This window comes from Zea mays, chromosome 9 (assembly GCF_902167145.1).
Source record: "Zea mays cultivar B73 chromosome 9, Zm-B73-REFERENCE-NAM-5.0, whole genome shotgun sequence".
In the NCBI taxonomy this organism is placed as follows: Eukaryota; Viridiplantae; Streptophyta; class Magnoliopsida; order Poales; family Poaceae; genus Zea; species Zea mays.
Window position 1 is genome coordinate 161,781,768 of NC_050104.1, and position 16,302 is coordinate 161,798,069.

A 16,302-nucleotide genomic window follows, 5' to 3' on the forward strand; every position below is an offset into this window, starting at 1 on the left:
ACCTACCCGCCAAGCAACCCAGCAAGGCGGGACTGCCGACCAACCTGCCCGCCAAGCAACCCAACGAGTTGAGGCTACCGACCAACCAAACCGTCGAGCAACCCAGCGAGGCAGGATTGCCGACCAACCTGCCCACCGAGCAACGCAGCAAGACGACAACCAGCTCTTAGGTGAACACCGCTACTAAAAGGAAGAGCCAACCTAGTACTATCGAACCACGTCGGCACGATGGGACATTATCGAGCCATGCCCAGACCGTGGAAGCAGTACCTAAGGGTCTCTGTCAAGCATGATATTGAATACGTATCTCCGCTGACCAATGGGATCGGACAACCCCAGCCGCAGAGACCTCAACGTCAAGGTCTCTATAGTGACTCATACGCCGGAAGGGATGAGGCAATACGTCGTACTAGTCATACGCCTACGCATGATGAAAGGTGACGCTAAGGGGACGACGAAAGATGAAGTTGTGCTGAAGACATCCCTAAACCACGCCATGAGCTGAATCAACTGAACCCACCAAGCACTGCCACGTCTAAATCGGAGCAGCTACAGGAATCCCTCGGAAGGCGGACACGACGTGGCGCCATACCAAAGGTACGACGGCGCACGACCCAGTAGATGACTCCATAGGGGCTACGAGGCCCAGAAGCACGACCCAGCAGACGAGACCAGAAGGTCGAACTACCCCCAGCAGAATACAAGTTCTCGTTGTAACGTATATCCTTGATCTATAAAAGAGCAATACAACCCCCATCCAAAGAGTTCCCACAGCTTCACACAGAGCACCCAACTGTAACACGCTCCAAGCAATACTATTGTCAAGCACTGCACTGGACTAGGGCTCCGATCTGGACAACTATAACCCATTCGTCTCAGATCCATCTTCGAGCCCCTGTAGCTCACCATTCGGAGTGAGTCCACGCTAACACCCCTGTCGAACACAAATCTTGTTGTCCCTCGGTTCCAGAAACCACGACAAAAACATTTAAAGTCGTCTGTAGGAAAGAAGCGATCGGTGCAGGGACAAAGGCAGATTAAATTGACCCAAGAAGTGGCGCGACAAATGTTGTCTACTCATCTGTCTTTAGGGATGTCGTTGTACTTTCCACCTATCTACTCATCGCTGATGTTTGGTCCTACTCACATGTGGGATAGTGCGAAGATGAATTTGTATTACGTGCATAGTCTGTTTGCTTGTTTAGGCTAGGCCGCTGGGGTACCATATTTTTGTACCTTTTGATATATTGATCAAACAGTCATGGTCAAAGAAGATGCAATCCTAAATGGCATTCATGTGTTAGATTTCTATTAAATGACTATACTATTTGGTTGAAAGAGGCGATGGCTTGCATCGAGCTAGAGTTTTTATTTCGGGAACAAGGTGGCTTGTGAAATCTGTTGTTTTGTAAAAGACGCTGGTAGCATAAGTGCTTTTGGTTCGTGGCCTCCACCAAAAGGCAGGAGGCATGCGTTGAACACTGAATCTGGCAGCACCGATACTGCCAGACGGTCCACAGTTAGGCCCGGACCGTCTGGCCCCTGGACAGTCTGGCTTGTTAGCCCAGATCATTCGATATTATATCGGTTCGATCTAGAGTCTTGTTTTGTTGTGAGGTCTTCCCTGTTTCTTATGATATCTTGTTGGACCTCACATAGGATAAGGTCTAGACTCCTTCCCTATAAATATGTAAGGGGTACTAAAAGAGAAATGTACCTTTGTGCCATTTTTAAGTGTTTTGGTGATTAAATGTCCAACACACCACTTTGAACTAACCATCTTGGAATGAGCATGAGCATGGGTGTATAAAAAGCAAATTGAAGATGTCAAGTCCAAAAAAGCACAAACATGGACCCAAATATGCAACACACCACTTTGAACTAACCATCCTGGTCAGCTTGATGTGCACCAGACAGTCCGGTATGTCAGGCAGCCAACGACTCCCAGATGACGCAACAATCGACATTGTGATCAACGCCAACCACGTCAGCAGGCAACAAGTGGGAAGGTGCACCGGACATGTTCGGTGCGCCATGAGACAGTACAGTGCACTCGCAGACAAAAGGCAATTAACGCCTTCCAAATGAAGGAGCAATGACTTCTTGTCTCTTGGGGCTATAAAAGAGGCCCCTATGCACCTCTACTAGGACACCAAGCGTTCCTAGAGCACACTACAACTCCTAGACTCAGTGACCACGCCTTAGAAGTGTTTGAGAGAGATTTGAGTGCATTTTCGTGTCGTTATTCTGTCGCTTTGTTATTGCGCTCTCTTCTTTGCATTTGTGTGTGTTGCTGCAATTGTGCTCTTGTGTGTGTACTCTACTCTCTCTCTCTCTTACTCTAATTTGGACTATGATCATCTTGTGTAAGTGTGAGAGGCTCCAACTTGTGTGGATTCCTCACAAAACATGATTCATGGTATAAGGAAGAATCGTGGTATACTCAAGTTTGATCTTTGGATCACTTGAGAGGGGTCGAGTGCAACCCCCACCCATTGGGATGCCATAACGTGGAGTAGGCAAGCATATTACGCTTGACCGAACCACAGGATAAAAACATCGTGTCGTTTGTTCATTTACTTTACTGTGATTTTTGTCTTCCTTTGAGCATAAACTTTACTTACATATTGCTCCTAGCTTAATACACATCTCAAGTGAGCAATCAAGTGAAGAGTCTTTCTTTCTCTCCTTTTCTCATCCGAACTTGGTTTTTATTCACTGTAACCCATAAATTGGACCAAGTCTGTGTTGTTTATAACAAGTTTTGCAGGATCACCTATTCACCTTCCTCTAGGTGCTCTCAGGTACGACCGATTGAGACACACACAATATAATCGAACTAATCTATTTACATTACTTATCTTCATGCTTTAGATCTAGATGTAGCATAACTCAGATTGTAGTTCCCCAATCTCAGTTTTCATCTCTCTTTGGCTCTACGTCATCTATAGATGCTTTGGTTAGCATGCCGACCCAAAACAACCGTATGATGTCTCCTCGATGGGGTCCCTCCCACAAGGAAGATTTGGGTTCTACACGAAGCCATCTGTGCATCATGGACGCTTCGCCGCATAATGCTTATGATCCATGCGCCCGTAGAGAAGAGCGGAGCTCTCTGCGCCGTTGTGGACGGTCCGAAGGCCAACCACAGACCATCTAGTGACCTACTGCAGACGGTTCGCCAACCTATCGTGGATGGTTCGGCGACCCATAGAGAAGTCCCCAAGGTTCTACACAACGCGCGCATGTCCTAGGGATAGTAGTATTTGTCCAAAAAGACGCCAACAACATAGTAAAGTTTGAAATATGGGTAAGAGAAAGAATGTCGGAGATGGTTGAGGCGGAGAATTAGGGGACTACCCTCCACGTGAAAAAGATCACACATCTTTTGCACTACACCATGTCCGCGTACAGTGCTCATCCCAGATACAGGTGACCTTGTTTGTCCAAAAAGACGCCAACAACATAGTAAAGTTTGAAATATGGGTAAGAGAAAGAATGTCGGAGATGGTTGAGGCGGAGAATCAGGGGACTACCCTCCACGTGAAAAAGATCACACATCTTTTGCACTACACCTTGTCCGCGTACAGTGCTCATCCCAGATACGGGTGACCCTGGTAGCCTCAAATGAAGCAAGGGACATATGAATGAATAAATAACTATTTATGCATCTGCTCGAGTAGTTCTGAGATCTAGGAGTGTTTGGACCTACAATACTAAATTTTAGTTGTTCTGAGATCTATGAGTGTTTGGATTCACAATACTAAATTTTAATTGTCACATCCAATACTAGTTAAAAGTATTAAATATAGTATAATTATAAAACTAATTATACATACAAGAACTAAACAACAAGACGAGCCTATTAAGACTAATTAATATATGGTTCACTCATTAGATGCTACAATAAATATTTGCTAATTATAAATTAATCAGGTTTAATAATTTTGTCTCGTTGTTTAATTTTGATCTATTGTGATTTGTTTTACGATTAGACTAACCAAACACCTAAATGTAGATGGAGAATTGTGGCGGCTTGTTCATGTCATCCAAACTGAAAGAGGAGAAAAAAGACATCAGATTTGAGTTTAGTTAAATTTAAAGAAGTTGACTTGTGATAAAATTAGAGCGAAGTGTAATTTGAATGGCAGGCACAAGACAGAGAAGCAGGTGGGAAGTCGACGCAGTTGTTTGTTGTGGATGAGTTGCGTGTGTTGCTGCTGCCGCGCGTGCGTGTCCCCCGACGGCCCCGGACCACGACTCCCTCCTCCCGCCGCCGCCTTCTCCTTCGTCGGGGACCGAATGCAGCGGGTCGTCGTCATGCGCCACGGCGATCGCCTCGACCATTCCGAGCCCATGTGGCCCGCCAACAAGCCGCGCCCCTGGGATCCGCCTCTCGACGACGCCGGCCTCCTCCGCGCCTGGACCGTCGGCAAGTGCATCAGGGCCGCCGCCGCCAAGCAGGGATGGGCCCTCCACCGGGTCCTCGTCTCCCCGTTCCTGCGATGCCGACAGACCGCCGCGCGCGCCGTCGCCGCGCTATGTGCCGTCCCCGACGACGACGCGCTGCTCGCGGTCGGCGACCCGGCCAATGTGCCCCTCGACACCTCACGCGTCAAGGCTTGTTTTCTTGAGTCTTTTAGTCTTGATTGCTGATAAATTTATTTGCTTTATTTCCCACAAAACAGTCAAACCAAATACAGTAGGCTTCGTTACTGATTGCTATTCACAGAAATATGTTATTGCTATCCCTGCCTAGGAGTATCGTCCGGCTATTGATTCCTTGTTACTGAAATGCATTCTGAATCTTCCATTTCCATGTACCAGGTGTCTATCGAGTATGGATTGTCTGAGATGATGAACACCCAAGCAATGGGCATTACTGTTAGCAAGCTGGCTCCCAACGTCAGCAAGTGGTTTCCTGACTTGCCAGAGCTTGAAGCCGACTTCCCGGCTGGAACCATCGACCATTCTGCAGAACCAATCTACCCGGAGGTCTCTGCTTTCCAACTGAGTTTGCAGTGTTCAATTCACCTCTTAAACCAAATCTTGGTCTGCAGCTACCAAAGTGGGAGGAATCCATCATGGAGGCAAGAAGCAGATACGCAAGCATAATCAAAGCTCTTGCTGACAAATATCCTCATGAAAACCTGCTATTAGTAACACACGGTATATTTCCATGCAGTCTGCGCTAGAAACATAATCTCTTGTTGTGGCCACATTACATTACACTGGATGGAACGTATGTAATCTCATCTGTTGCAGGTGAGGGCGTTGGTGCATCCATTTCCTACTTTGAGATGGGACTAGAGATCTACGACGTGGAGTACTGTGCGTACTCTGTTCTGGAGAGGCAGGTGACTGCAGAGCCTGGTGATGAGCATGGGGGCTTTACCTTTACCGCGGATAGCTTCAAGGTCATGACCAAGAGTGGTAGCACAGGCATACGATACGCCCCGGTGTGAGAGGGCTGGTTTCTTGGTTGAGCAATATTTTTTTAAAAGCATGAATAACTGGACTGTCTTTTTAATACTTTCGACTTTTAGGGTTCATATCAATATGGTTTGCTTTATGGGCATGTTTGGTTCAACTTTTTTATGACAATTTTTTTTTCAAAAAATCTAGTTGTGGGAAGAATCTGATTAACGTGGGGATTACAATTTACATACAGAGAAAGATGAAGGGGTACATAGGGATGAAGGGGTACATAGGATTTATGATCTATAAAGTGATGGATTCCATCTATCATGACGACTCAGCCAACTGTGTGTTTACGTTGGTATTAGACGATTTTTACCAAAACGATTCTCACAAAAACGTGCTGAAAGGCTAGTCATTTGCATCGTGTTTGGTTAGTGGAATGCTGCCGTGCAGAATTGTCCGATCCAGAAACCGAACCTCCTCAAGTTGTTTGGTTTGTGTCATGGATTCACTTCGTTTGTCAACCTGTAGTACTAGTTAGTAATACCACAGTGAGACGAGTTCATCCCGCAAAAAATGTCAGACCAACCCATTCTGATTGAACCCATGCCGCATGAACCAAATCCGCAAACCAAACGCACTGTTGGCAGTCCGAAACAATAGAAACGTGCTGAAATAAGCGAAGGCTGCCACAGGGGCTAAGCCACTGCGTCGCTTTGAGAGGTCAAAGACTACTCTCTCTGCGACATCAGATGACGAAGATCGTCGCACAGCGAAGGGCTGGGCCCACCCTCGTGCTGGCTAGGCAAGGGCTGCGAAGAGATCATCCAGTGAAGGGTCCCCCAACCGAAGAAATAACAGAGGTCTTCGTACGGAGGACGAGTCGACCTCGTTCCCCTTCATCGGCGGGAGCGGGGACTTAGGAGCGATGTCTATGGATCGGACGAAACGAGCCCCATTCGCAGGCGTTCCACGGCAGGCCCGTCTGTCAACCTCCTATAGGGTACAAAATCCAGTTTAACTAGGGTAGAAGGTGTGAGCCCTGTAATCATCCCATTGTACATCATATTCAGGGAATATAGTAGTTAATGGGGGGCATGGACGTACATTAGGCTACCAACCCCGGTTGTCTTATAAATACCCCCGTCCTGTAGCTGGAGGAACACGCTTGACAAGACATTTGTGCTCCTAGCCATATGTTTTGTCGTGCTACTCACTTGCCACCTATCATGTTCTTGAGTGCTTGAGGTCCACTATTTCTAGCCCCAACATTTGGCGCCCATCGTGCTCCCTTCGAAGAACATCCCACGATGGCTCCCAAGAAAGTAAACACCAGGGCCAACTCCTTCCCAGATGAGGCCGCGAAGGCAGCCCTCGACGCCAAGAAAGGGAAAGTCACCTTCGCGGACAACATCCCACCCCCACAGTCGAGAACACCACCAACGGGTTTGAGGCAGGAAACAACAAGCTACCTCGGACCAAAGATCCACCTACCCCAAAAGGAAGCATTCACACTTGCAGCTCCGAGAGCACACCCGAAGACACCCAAACCCAAAAAGTCACTTCTACCATGCCAAAATGTGGTCTGATTTGACAGGAAACATGATACCCCCGCCCCACTCGGGTGTGCGCCCCTTGGGTACCACCAACAGCTCCCAGCATCACGAAGACGACATCCTGCTGGACGGCGAAGACTTTGGCATTAACATAGAGGACTAATCGTTGTTACGTAGCCTTAACATGAAGAACATCCATCTCTAGAAGCAAAGGGAAATCCTCACGACCAAGAGGTAGAGAACTAGCATGCAGGCCAAAATTAGTCAGCTGATCCAGGAAGAGGAGGAAAAAATCAAGGGCACCGCAACAGGAAATTGTAGATTTGTAGGACGAAGACCCTACTGTCAGCAGGCACCTGGAATAGTTTACTATCAGAATGCTGATCAGTCTTTCAGGACAATCCAAATGATAGGCGCTTTCCAAGGTCTCAACTTTCTTGATGAGTGAAGTCCCCTCCCTATGCAACTTCAAGCCACGCCATGGCCACACAATTACAGGGCGGGCGCATATCCCAAGTATAACAGCAGTATAGACCCATCACAATAAATAATGAATTATCATATTGCCATCGCATCCTCAGGGGGGATGATCACACCATGGCCAAGTCGTTCATCATCAAAGGTCAATCTCTTACATGGTACTCAAGACTGCCTTCACTCTCAATTGACTCCTCGAAGACCCTTCGCGATAAAATTTTGCTAAACTTCCAAGGCTACAGGCTCGAAACGGCTGCACTCGCTAAGTTGTCCCTCTGCAAGCAGTTAGAGAGAGAGAGCCTTTGCAACTACTATAAAAGATTTTTCTCCTGTCGAAATCCCAGCTACCAACGGTCAAAGAACAGATCGCAATCTACTATGTAATCAACGACCTTCGCACCGATCAGCTCTACTGTCATTGCATAAGAGACCCCACACCAAACCTCCAAGTGTTGTACCAATTGTTCAAGAAGTATGCATTATTGGAGGAACTTCATTTTAGGAAACTAGAGACCTAGCTCACACCTAAAGAGACTTTGCAATCCAGTAAGCCAAGGGCTAGAGGTCAACACAACGACTGCCCAAATCAAGATCCATCTTAGCAGCTACAAGTACACAACATTACCAACCAGCAACAAGCAAGCGAAGTGCCCCTCACGGTCAATATAGCCCCCACAACATGGACGGGGAGGATGCGTAGGAAGAGGTTGTGGCCAAGGTAGAGGCCCCCGGTAATAGAGAAAACTCTATTGTGTTTTCCATGGCGAAGACATCAATCATTCCACAAAGGATTGTCGAGTAACCAAGGAGGCCAAGGATCGCATGGCCATGGTGGTCCCCGACAACAACCAAAGGGTCATAGCCCATACTTACCAACAACACCTCCTCGTTACGAAGACCTCCATCCACCTTTCCCACGGTACCACCAAAACTTCAACGCACATCATGATAGATCCCCCAACTCCCTCAACTCCCACACCAGGAGAGATCGCCACCCCACCACAAATAAATCAGCAAGGCCACCAACTACCCCTCCACCACCAAAACAAGAGGAAGACTCCACTCAGCCACCCTTCCAGGGGTGATCCATATGATTGTTGAAGGGTACAACTCAAAATTTTGATTTTTTAGAAAAACGATCATTATCGATGGCCAAACCATGTTGGCGTCACTGGCCTGGTGGTCAAGACAAAGTGTTCCCATGTCTCGATAGCCTTTGATGCAAGGGACGTGGACCTCCGTAGTGCTCCACACTCGGATGTAATGTCATAAACTGCAATGTGGTAGGATGGGACTTGCACAAGGTGCTTATCGATAATGGGAGTCAGGCTGACATCATTTTTCTTCATGCCTTCAACCGCATGGGCATAAACCACAACCTGTTACAACCAGTTGACAACACCCTGTATTGTTTTGGAGGGAAGGACACTTTTCCTCTAGGCAAAATCAAGTTGCCATTATCGTTTGGCACAACCCTCAATGCAAGGACGGAACAGATAACCTTCAACATAGTAGACATGATCTACCCTTACAAGGTCATCATGAGTAGGGCTTCGATCAACAAGCTTAATGCATCTATTCACATATTATACCTTTGCATGAAAATCCTAGGTCTTCAAGAAGTAATAACAGTCTATGGAGATTAACAAACATCACGAAACTGAAATTCTCAAAAATGATCACAACTACAAGCCGGATTAGCATTAGAAATATAATTAAGTCCGCAAGAGAGGGTGCAAAACAAATTGCAAGCAAATAAGAGGTGTGACACGCGGATTTGTTTTACCGAGGTTCGGTTCTTGCAAACCTACTCCCCGTTGAGGTGGTCACAAAGACCGGGTCTCTTTCAACCCTTTCCCTCTCTCAAACGGTCCCTCGTACCGAGTGAGCTTTCTCTTCTCAATCACTTGGAACACAAATTTCCTACAAGGACCACCATAAGATTGGTGTCTCTTGCCTCAATTACAAGTGAGTTTGATCGCAATAAGGAATCAAGAAAGAAGAAAGCAATCCAAGCGCAAGAGCTCGAAAGAACACAAGCAAATCTCTCTCACTAGTCACTAAAGTTTTGTGTGGAATTTGGGAGAGGATTTGATCTCTTGAGTGTGTCTAGAATTGAATGCCTAGCTCTTGTAAGTGGTTGGAAGTGTAAAAACTTGGATGCAATGAATGTGGGGTGGTTGGGGGTATTTATAGCCCCAACCACCAAACTAGTCGTTTGGTGGGGCTGACTGTCGTATGGTGCACCGGACAGTCCGGTGCACACCAGACATGTCCGGTGCGCCAGCCACGTCACCAAAGCCGTTGGGTTCCGACCGTTGGAGCTCTGACTTCTGGGCCCGCCTGGATGTCCGGTGGCGCACCGGACATGCACTGTAGAGTGTCCGGTGCGCCAGTATGGGCGTGCCTGACTTCTGCGCGCGCTGGCGCGCATTTAATGCGCTGCAGGTAGCCGTTGGCGCCGAAATATCCGTTGCTCCGTTGCCGCACCGGACAGTCCGGTGAATTATAGCGGACTAGCCGTTGTGAATTCCCGAAGCTGGCGAGTTCCTGAGGCAGCGTTCCTTGGAGCACCGGACACTGTCCGGTGTACACCGGACAGTCCGGTGAATTATAGTTGAGCGCCTCTGGATTTTCCCGAAGGTGACGAGTTTGACTGGGAGTCCTCTGGTGCACCGGACACTGTCCGGTGGTGCACCGGACACTGTCCGGTGGCTCACCGGACAGCCCGGTGCACCAGACCAGAGGTGCCTTCGGTTGACCCTTTGCTCTTTTGTGGAACCCAATACTTTGTCTTTTTATTGGCTAAGTGTGAACCTTTGGCACCTGTATAACTTATACACTAGAGCAAACTAGTTAGTCTAATTATTTGTGTTGGGCAATTCAACCACCAAAATTATTTAGGAACTAGGTGTAAGCCTAATTCCCTTTCAATCTCCCCCTTTTTGGTGATTGATGCCAACACAAACCAAAGCAAATATGGAAGTACGTAATTGAACTAGCTTGCATAATGTAAGTGCAAAGGTTGCTTGGAATTGAGCCAATATAAATACTTATAAGATATGCATGGATTGTTTTCTTTATTTTTAACATTTTGGACCACGCTTGCACCACATGTTTTGTTTTTGCAAATTCTTTTGTAAATCCTTTTCAAAGTTCTTTTGCAAATAGTCAAAGGTAAATGAATAAGATTTTACAAAGCATTTTTAAGATTTGAAATTTTCTCCCCCTGTTTCAAATGCTTTTTCCTTTGACTAAACAAAACTCCCCCTTAATGAAATCCTCCTCTTAGTGTTCAAGAGGGTTTTGATATTAATTTTGAAGAGGGTGTACCAATTATATCATAAGTAAGATACCAATTTGAAAATACTCTTTAAAAAAACTAAATTTTGGAAATTGGTGGTGGTGTGGTCCTTTTGCTTTGGGCTCATACTTCTCCCCCTTTGGCATGAATCGCCAAAAACGGAATCATTAGAGCCCTTACCATTACTCTCTCCTTCTTTGGTCATAAATAAATGAGTGAAGATTATACCAAAGATGGAGTCCTTTTGCTTTTGACTTTCCCCCAAAAGATGGAGAGATGCGCGGAGCGACGGCGAATGATGAGTTACGGAGTGGAAGCCTTTTTCTTTGCCGAAGACTCCAATTCCCTTTCAATATACCTATGACTTGGTTTGAAATAGACTTGAAAACACATTAGTCATAGCACATGAAAGAGACATGATCAAAGGTATATAAATTAGCTATGTGTGCAAATTAACAAAAGAAGTTCCTAGAATCAAGAATATTTAGCTCATGCCTAAGTTTGTTAAAAGTTTGTTCATCAAGTGGCTTGGTAAAGATATCGGCTAATTGATCTTTAGTATTAATGTAAGAAATCTCGATATCTCCCTTTTGTTGGTGATCCCTTAAAAAGTGATATCGAATGGCTATGTGTTTAGTGCAACTATGCTCAATGGGATTATCCGCCATGCGGATTGCACTCTCATTATCACATAGAAGAGGAACTTTGGTTAATTTGTAACCATAGTCCCTAAGGGTTTGCCTCATCCAAAGTAGTTGCGCGCAACAATGTCCTGCGACAATATACTCGGCTTCGGCGGTAGAAAGAGCAACCGAATTTTGCTTCTTTGAAGCCCAAGACACCAAGGATCTTCCCAAGAACTGGCAAGTCCCCGATGTGCTCTTTCTATTGATTTTACACCCTGCCCAATCGACATCCGAATAACCAATTAAATCAAAAGTGGATCCCCTAGGATACCAAAGCCCAAACTTAGGAGTATAAACCAAATATCTCAAGATTCGTTTTACGGCCGTAAGGTGAGCTTCCTTAGGGTCGGCTTGGAATCTTGCACACATGCATACGGAAAGCATAATATCCGGCCGAGATGCGCACAAATATAGCAAAGATCCTATCATCGACTGGTATACCTTTTGATCGACGGATTTACCTCCTTCGTCGAGGTCGAGATGCCCATTGGTTCCCATGGGTGTCTTGATGGGCTTAGCATCCTTCATTCCAAACTTGGTTAGAATGTCTTGAGTATACTTCGTTTGGCTAATGAAGGTGCCCTCTTGGAGTTGCTTTACTTGAAATCCTAAGAAATACTTCAACTCCCCCATCATAGACATCTCGAATTTCTGTGTCATGATCCTACTAAACTCTTCACATGTAGATTCGTTAGTAGACCCAAATATAATATCATCAACATAAATTTGGCATACGAACAAATCATTTTCAAGAGTCTTGGTAAAGAGTGTAGGATCGGCCTTTCCAACTTTGAAGCCATTAGTAATGAGGAAATCTCTAAGGTATTCATACCTTGCTCTTGGGGCTTGCTTGAGCCCATAAAGCGCCTTAGAGAGCCTATAGACATGGTTAGGGTACTCACTGTCTTCAAAGCCGGGAGGTTGCTCAACATATACCTCTTCCTTGATTGGTCCATTGAGGAAGGCACTTTTTACGTCCATTTGATAAAGCTTAAAGCCATGGTAAGTAGCATAGGCCAATAATATGCGAATTGACTCAAGCCTAGCTACAGGTGCATAGGTTTCACTGAAATCCAAACCTTCGACTTGGGAGTATCCCTTGGCCACAAGTCGGGCTTTGTTCCTTGTCACCACACCATGCTCATCTTGCTTGTTGCGGAAGACCCATTTGGTTCCTACAATATTTTGATTAGGACATGGAACTAAATGCCATACCTCATTCCTAGTGAAGTTGTTGAGCTCCTCTTGCATTGCCACCACCCAATCCGAATCTTGAAGTGCTTCTTCTACCCTGTGTGGCTCAATAGAGGAAACAAAAGAGTAATGCTCACAAAAATGTGCAACACAAGATCTAGTAGTTACCCCCTTATGAATGTCGCCGAGGATGGTGTCACGGGGTGATCTCGTTGGATTGCTTGGTGGACTCTTGGGTGTGGCGGTCTTGGTTCTTCATCCTCCTTGTCTTGATCATTTGCATCTCCCCCTTGATCATTGCCGTCATCTTGAGGTGGCTCATTTGCTTGATCTTTTCCTTCATCAACTTGAGCCTCATCCTCATTTTGAGTTGGTGGAGATGCTTGCGTGGAGGAGGATTGTTGATCTTGTGCATTTGGAGGCTCAACGGATTCTTTAGGACACACATCCCCAATGGACATGTTCCTGAGCGCAATGCACGGAGCCTCTTCAATACCTATCTCATCAAGATCAACTTGCTCTACTTGAGAGCCGTTAGTCTCATCAAACACAACGTCACAAGAAACTTCAACTTGTCCGGAGGACTTGTTAAAGACTCTATATGCCCTTGTGTTTGAATCATATCCTAGTAAAAAGCCTTCTACTGTCTTAGGAGCAAATTTAGATTTTCTACCTCTTTTAACAAGAATAAAGCATTTGCTACCAAAGACTCTAAAATATGAAATATTGGGCTTTTTACCGGTTAGGAGTTCATAAGATGTCTTCTTGAGGATTCGGTGTAGATACAACCGGTTGATGGCGTAGCAAGCGGTGTTGACCGCCTCGGCCCAAAACCGATCCGAAGTCTTGTACTCATCAAGCATGGTTATTGCCATGTCCAATAGAGTTCTATTCTTCCTCTCCACTACACCATTTTGTTGTGGCGTGTAGGGAGAAGAGAACTCATGCTTGATGCCCTCCTCCTCAAGGAAGCCTTCTATTTGAGAGTTCTTGAACTCCGTCCTGTTGTCGCTTCTAATTTTCTTGATCCTTAAGCTGAACTCATTTTGAGCCCGTCTCAAGAATCCCTTTAAGGTCTCTTGGGTTTGAGATTTTTCCTGCAAAAAGAATAACCAAGTGAAGCGAGAATAATCATCCACAATAACTAGACAGTACTTACTCCCGCCGATGGTTATGTAAGCTATCAGGCCGAATAGGTCCATGTGTAGGAGCTCCAGTGGCCTGTCAGTTGTCATGATGTTCTTGTGTGGATGATGGGCACCAACTTGCTTCCCCGCTTGGCATGCGCTACAAATCCTGTCTTTCTCAAAATGAACATTTGTTAATCCTAAAATGTGCTCTCCCTTTAGAAGCTTATGAAGATTCTTCATCCCAACATGGGCTAGTCGGCGGTGCCATAGCCAACCCATGTTAGTCTTAGCAATTAAGCAATTGTCGAGTTCAGCTCTATCAAAATCTACCAAGTATAGCTGACCCTCTAACACTCCCTTAAATGCTATTGAATCATCACTTCTTCTAAAGACAGTGACACCTACATCAGTGAATAGACAGTTGTAACCCATTTTGCATAATTGAGATACAGAAAGCAAATTGTAATCTAATAAATCTACAAGAAAAACATTGGAAATAGAATGGTCAGGAGAAATAGCAATTTTACCCAATCCTTTGACCAAACCTTGGTTTCCATCCCCGAATGTGATTGCTCGTTGGGGATCTTGGTTTTTCTTGTAGGAGGAGAACATTTTCTTCTCCCCAGTCATGTGGTTTGTGCACCCGCTATCGATGATCCAACTTGTGCCCCCGGATGCATAAACCTACAAAACAAGTTTAGTTCTTGACTTTAGGTACCCAAACAGTTTTGGGTCCTTTGGCATTAGAAACAAGAACTTTGGGTACCCAAACACAAGTTTTGGAGCCCTTGTGTTTGCCCCCAAGAAACTTGGCAACTACCTTGCCGGATTTGTTAGTTAAAACATATGATGCATCAAAAGTTTTAAATGAAATGTCATGATCATTTGATGCACTAGGAGTTTTCTTCTTAGGCAACTTAGCACGGGTTGGTTGCCTAGAACTAGATGTCTCATCCTTATACATAAAAGCATGGTTAGGGCCAGAGTGAGACTTCCTAGAATGAATTCTCCTAATCTTGCTCTCGGGATAACCGGCAGGGTACAAAATGTAACCCTCGTTATCCTGAGGCATGAGAGCCTTGCCCTTAACAAAATTAGACAATCTTTTAGGAGGGGCATTAAGTTTAACATTGTCTCCCCTTTGGAAGCCAATGCCATCCTTGATGCCAGGGCGTCTCCCATTGTAGAGCATACTACGAGCAAATTTAAAATTTTCATTCTCTAAGTTATGCTCGGCAATTTTAGCATCTAATTTTGCTATATGATCATTTTGTTGTTTAATTAAAGACATGTGATCATGAATAGCATTAACATCAACATCTCTACATCTAGTACAAATAGAAGTGTGTTCAACGGTAGATGTAGAGGGTTTGCAAGATTTTAATTCTACAACCTTAGCATGTAATATATCATTTTCACTTCTAAGGTTAGAAATAGTAATATTGCAAACATCAAAATCTTTAGCCTTAGCAAGTAATTTCTCATTTTCAATCCTAAGGCTAGCAAGAGAAACATTCAACTCATCAATCCTAGCAGGTAAATCAACATTATCATCTATAGAATTGGAAGTTGAAACATTACAAACATGAGAATCAACCTTAGCTAACAAATTAGAATTCTCATTCCTAAGGTTGTCTATAGTCTCATGGCAAGTGCTTAGCTCACTAGATAATTTTTCACATTTTTCAACTTCTATAGCATAAGCATTTTTAACCTTAACATGCCTTTTGTTTTCCTTGATTAGGAAGTCCTCTTGGGTGTCCAAGAGGTCATCCTTCTCATGGATGGCACTAATTAATTCATTTAACTTTTCTTTTTGTTGCATGTTTAGGTTGGCAAAAAGAGTGCGTAAGTTATCTTCCTCATCACTAGCATTTTCATCACTAGAAGACTCATATCTAGTGGAGGATTTAGATTTAACCTTCTTCTTTTTGCCGTCCTTTGCCATGAGGCACTTGTGGCCGATGTTGGGGAAGAGAAGTCCCTTGGTGACGGCGATGTTGGCGGCGTCCTCGTCGTCGGAGGAGTCGCTAGAGTTTTCGTCGGAGTCCCACTCCCGACAAACATGGGCATCGCCGCCCTTCTTCTTGTAGTACCTCTTCTTCTCTTTTCTTCTCCCCTTCTTGTCGTCGCCCCTGTCACTGTCACTAAAAATAGGACATTTTGCAATAAAGTTGAAAGTGTATTCATCCCTTTTTGTGAGTTTTGGTGATTTGGATAACAACACATTTAAAGGTCTAACAAGTTTGCTAAGTGTTGAACAGAAAATTCAGTATGATGAACATACTTGAATAGTGTATAATGATCAGTGAACAAGGTTCAACACAAGGTCAAATAACTAGTGAGACAATGCAAATGGATATAATATGGTCTCTATATTGGCTTGAATATATGGACAAGTCCTGAGAAATCACTATGCATAAATATGATCATAATAGAGGTTGAAGTGATTAAGAGGATTGGTCAAGCCAAAGTGAATAAGATATGAGGAATCGTGAATTGGCTAGACCATATTACTATTAGTCCATATATGA

At 44.9% G+C, this 16,302-nt stretch overlaps 1 protein-coding gene across 1 annotated transcript; it reads left to right on the top strand.

Annotated features, from left to right (window-relative positions):
* Positions 1–4,202: 4,202 nt before the first annotated feature.
* LOC100278237 (uncharacterized) lies at positions 4,203–5,570 on the top strand. The gene is made up of 4 exons (NM_001151579.2): positions 4,203–4,620; positions 4,828–4,995; positions 5,061–5,169; positions 5,266–5,570. Exons 1-4 carry the CDS (start codon positions 4,303–4,305, stop codon positions 5,463–5,465), a joined length of 795 nt encoding a protein of 264 aa, NP_001145051.1. The 5' UTR covers positions 4,203–4,302; the 3' UTR covers positions 5,466–5,570.
* The last annotated feature ends 10,732 nt before the right edge of the window (positions 5,571–16,302 follow it).